We start from the raw sequence: 2,322 nt of genomic DNA, 5'->3' as shown, positions 1-2,322 counted from the left end.
GGGGGTGGTGGGGGTGGCCGTAGTACTGCGGGGTGGGGGAAGGGGGTTGAGGGGCGGGGGGGGAAGTCAGGGGAGCGATCCCGGGGTTTCGGAGCAGGGGGGGTTGGAGTGGAGGAAGATATATCTTCTCAAACACATGATGCAAAACAAAAAAGGAAACAAAGAAAGGGGTCAACTACACCGGCACAGGTCCCAGTGTACTGCGACCTAGCAAAATTATAGTTCGGCTGGGATGTGCACATGACGTGTTCGTGTGTAAGAGTATGTGTGTGTGTATTGAGTTAGGGGGTGGGCGCAAAGAGTAACAGCGCATTTCGGGAAGCGGGAAGCCGCGCGAACGAACCAACGAACCCAACGACCAGGCAACAGTTCCAACCAACTGCACGACTACCCAACCAACCAGCGCAACAGCCCAAAAGGTTAATGGGGCTTTCAAGGACCTGTTGGTGGTAGATCATTTGCTGCGCCGCCGCCGCGGCGGCGGCGGCGGCCGCCGCCTGTCCGTACTGCGCCTCTGCCGTGCCCGGCATACCCGCCCCCCACATCCCCGCCGCCGCCGCCAACGACCCGTGCCCAGACCCGGAAATAAGGCCCCCCAGGTCGTCATCCGGAAGTTGCAGAAGGTAGCCGTACATTAGCCCGTAATCCGGCGCGTCGGCGAAACCCAATGAGGCGATATAGTTTGAAAGTTGATGTATGGGCCCGAGCAGTAGCGGCTGTAGCAAAGGATGATGGGGCCCGACGGCGTTGCCAGCGGCGGAGCCGGCGCTGCCGCCTCCAGCGGCGCCGCCGGCACTGCTGGCGGCGGCGGAGCGTAAGTATCTTGAGGGCTCGGCGATGCAGGCTTGCTTCATCCGCAGTACGGCATCCCGACTGTCAGGATCTTTGTTCTGGTCGGTCCGCCAGGGGAGCGTGCCTACGAACAGGACGCGCGTGTAGTATTTAAGTCTGTAAGTAAGTATGTAAGTAAGTCTGTATGTATGCATGTATGTATGTTTATTTCTGTATTCATGCTGTGAGCGGTGTGTGTGGGCGGGGAAACGGGAAAAGGAACTTCAAAGGCGAAGTCCAAAAAGGAAAGAGCCAAACGAAAAAAGGTAAACTACAAACTGACAACCGAATTAACCGAGTACAGGAGAAGGCAGAGTAGCCGAGAGTGCACGTGTGTATCGACACACACACACCCCTCCTCACCACGTGCACCCCACACAACCCCCCGAAACCCCCTAATCCCCGAAACCCCCCCCTCACCCTTGAGAATAATTCCCCCCTACTTTCTCACCTTCGAGCAGCTCGATTGTGCAGTACAGCCAGGACCACAAATCGTCACGACGACCGAGGTCCTGCTCCGCGTGTGCGTGTACGGAAGCGTACGTCGTGGACCCCCTGAGAGCGCGGGGGATTGTGGGGTTCGGGTTCGTGGAGGAAACCATGGACGGCGGTAATGGCGATGCAATTTCAAACATTCAATTTAAAAAGATTTACATTGCGGAAGTTTGAGGACAGTCCTGACTAGGAGGTTGTCCTGAGGGGCCGAGGGAGGGAGGGTGTGTTTTGGGGGTGAGGGGGGAGGGGTGAGGGAAGGGGTGAAGAGAGAAGGACGACTCGAGGGAGGGGAAGAAGAAGAAGAAGGACGTGGGTTTTCATGCGAAGACTACGTTACAAACAAGTACCTGCACGCAAGGGAAGAACGTCTTCGTGAAAGGGTAGGGCCGGGTGAGGGCACACTACCACGAATTCGGGTTGTTCGTAGCTACGTTTGGGTGCTGCCGTGAAGCGGTTGGTCTGTAGGCCTTGGTGATCCGCTTCGTGGTAGTGTGCCCTCAATTACAATGTCCGATTCTGACAGCGAGACTTCGGTCAGCTACAACACGATGTACACCGAATTAAAAGCGCGACTCGTCGCAATTAAGGAAAATAAAGATGTCAAGGCTGCGCAGGAGCGTCGCGCCGCTGACCCGGGCGTAATTTTGAACAAGCAGCAGCTGGCTGCCATGGACCAGCTGAACGCCGTGAAGCTGCAGCTGACAACCATTAAGAAGCTGATGGACACGAAGCCTGACGTGCAGGCGGTCGACGCTCCACCGGCGAAGCGGGCCCGTGTCGCCCTTGAGGATTTCAAATGTGACTTCGGCGCCAGCGAGGGCAAAGTGAACAAGTCTCTCAGCGGACAGCGCGCGCATATCGAGAAATGCTACAATGCGGTAATGGACATTGAGGACGCGTGGCGCAACGTCCTTGCGGCTCGGCCCGGCGAGGAACGCTTCAGGAACATCGAGGGCATGGAGACTGCCATCACCGACGGCAAGGCCGTGTCCGGGG

The 2,322-nt window shown here is 57.5% G+C and overlaps 1 protein-coding gene across 1 annotated transcript in view; it reads right to left on the bottom strand.

Annotated features, from left to right (window-relative positions):
• VOLCADRAFT_118310 (uncharacterized protein) overlaps positions 1-2,322 on the bottom strand; it is a gene marked incomplete at both ends in the record, with an annotated part of 11,427 nt that overhangs the window by 5,807 nt on the left and 3,298 nt on the right. The window contains 3 exons of the mRNA XM_002953211.1: positions 508-916; positions 1,283-1,386; positions 1,959-2,128. Of these exons, the coding sequence (XP_002953257.1) occupies positions 508-916; positions 1,283-1,386; positions 1,959-2,128 (683 nt within the window). The remainder of the gene's footprint in view (positions 1-507; positions 917-1,282; positions 1,387-1,958; positions 2,129-2,322) is intronic.

The sequence above is a fragment of the Volvox carteri genome (genome assembly GCF_000143455.1).
Source record: "Volvox carteri f. nagariensis unplaced genomic scaffold VOLCAscaffold_35, whole genome shotgun sequence".
In the NCBI taxonomy this organism is placed as follows: Eukaryota; Viridiplantae; Chlorophyta; class Chlorophyceae; order Chlamydomonadales; family Volvocaceae; genus Volvox; species Volvox carteri.
This window is presented reverse-complemented; position numbering and strand designations above follow the sequence as displayed.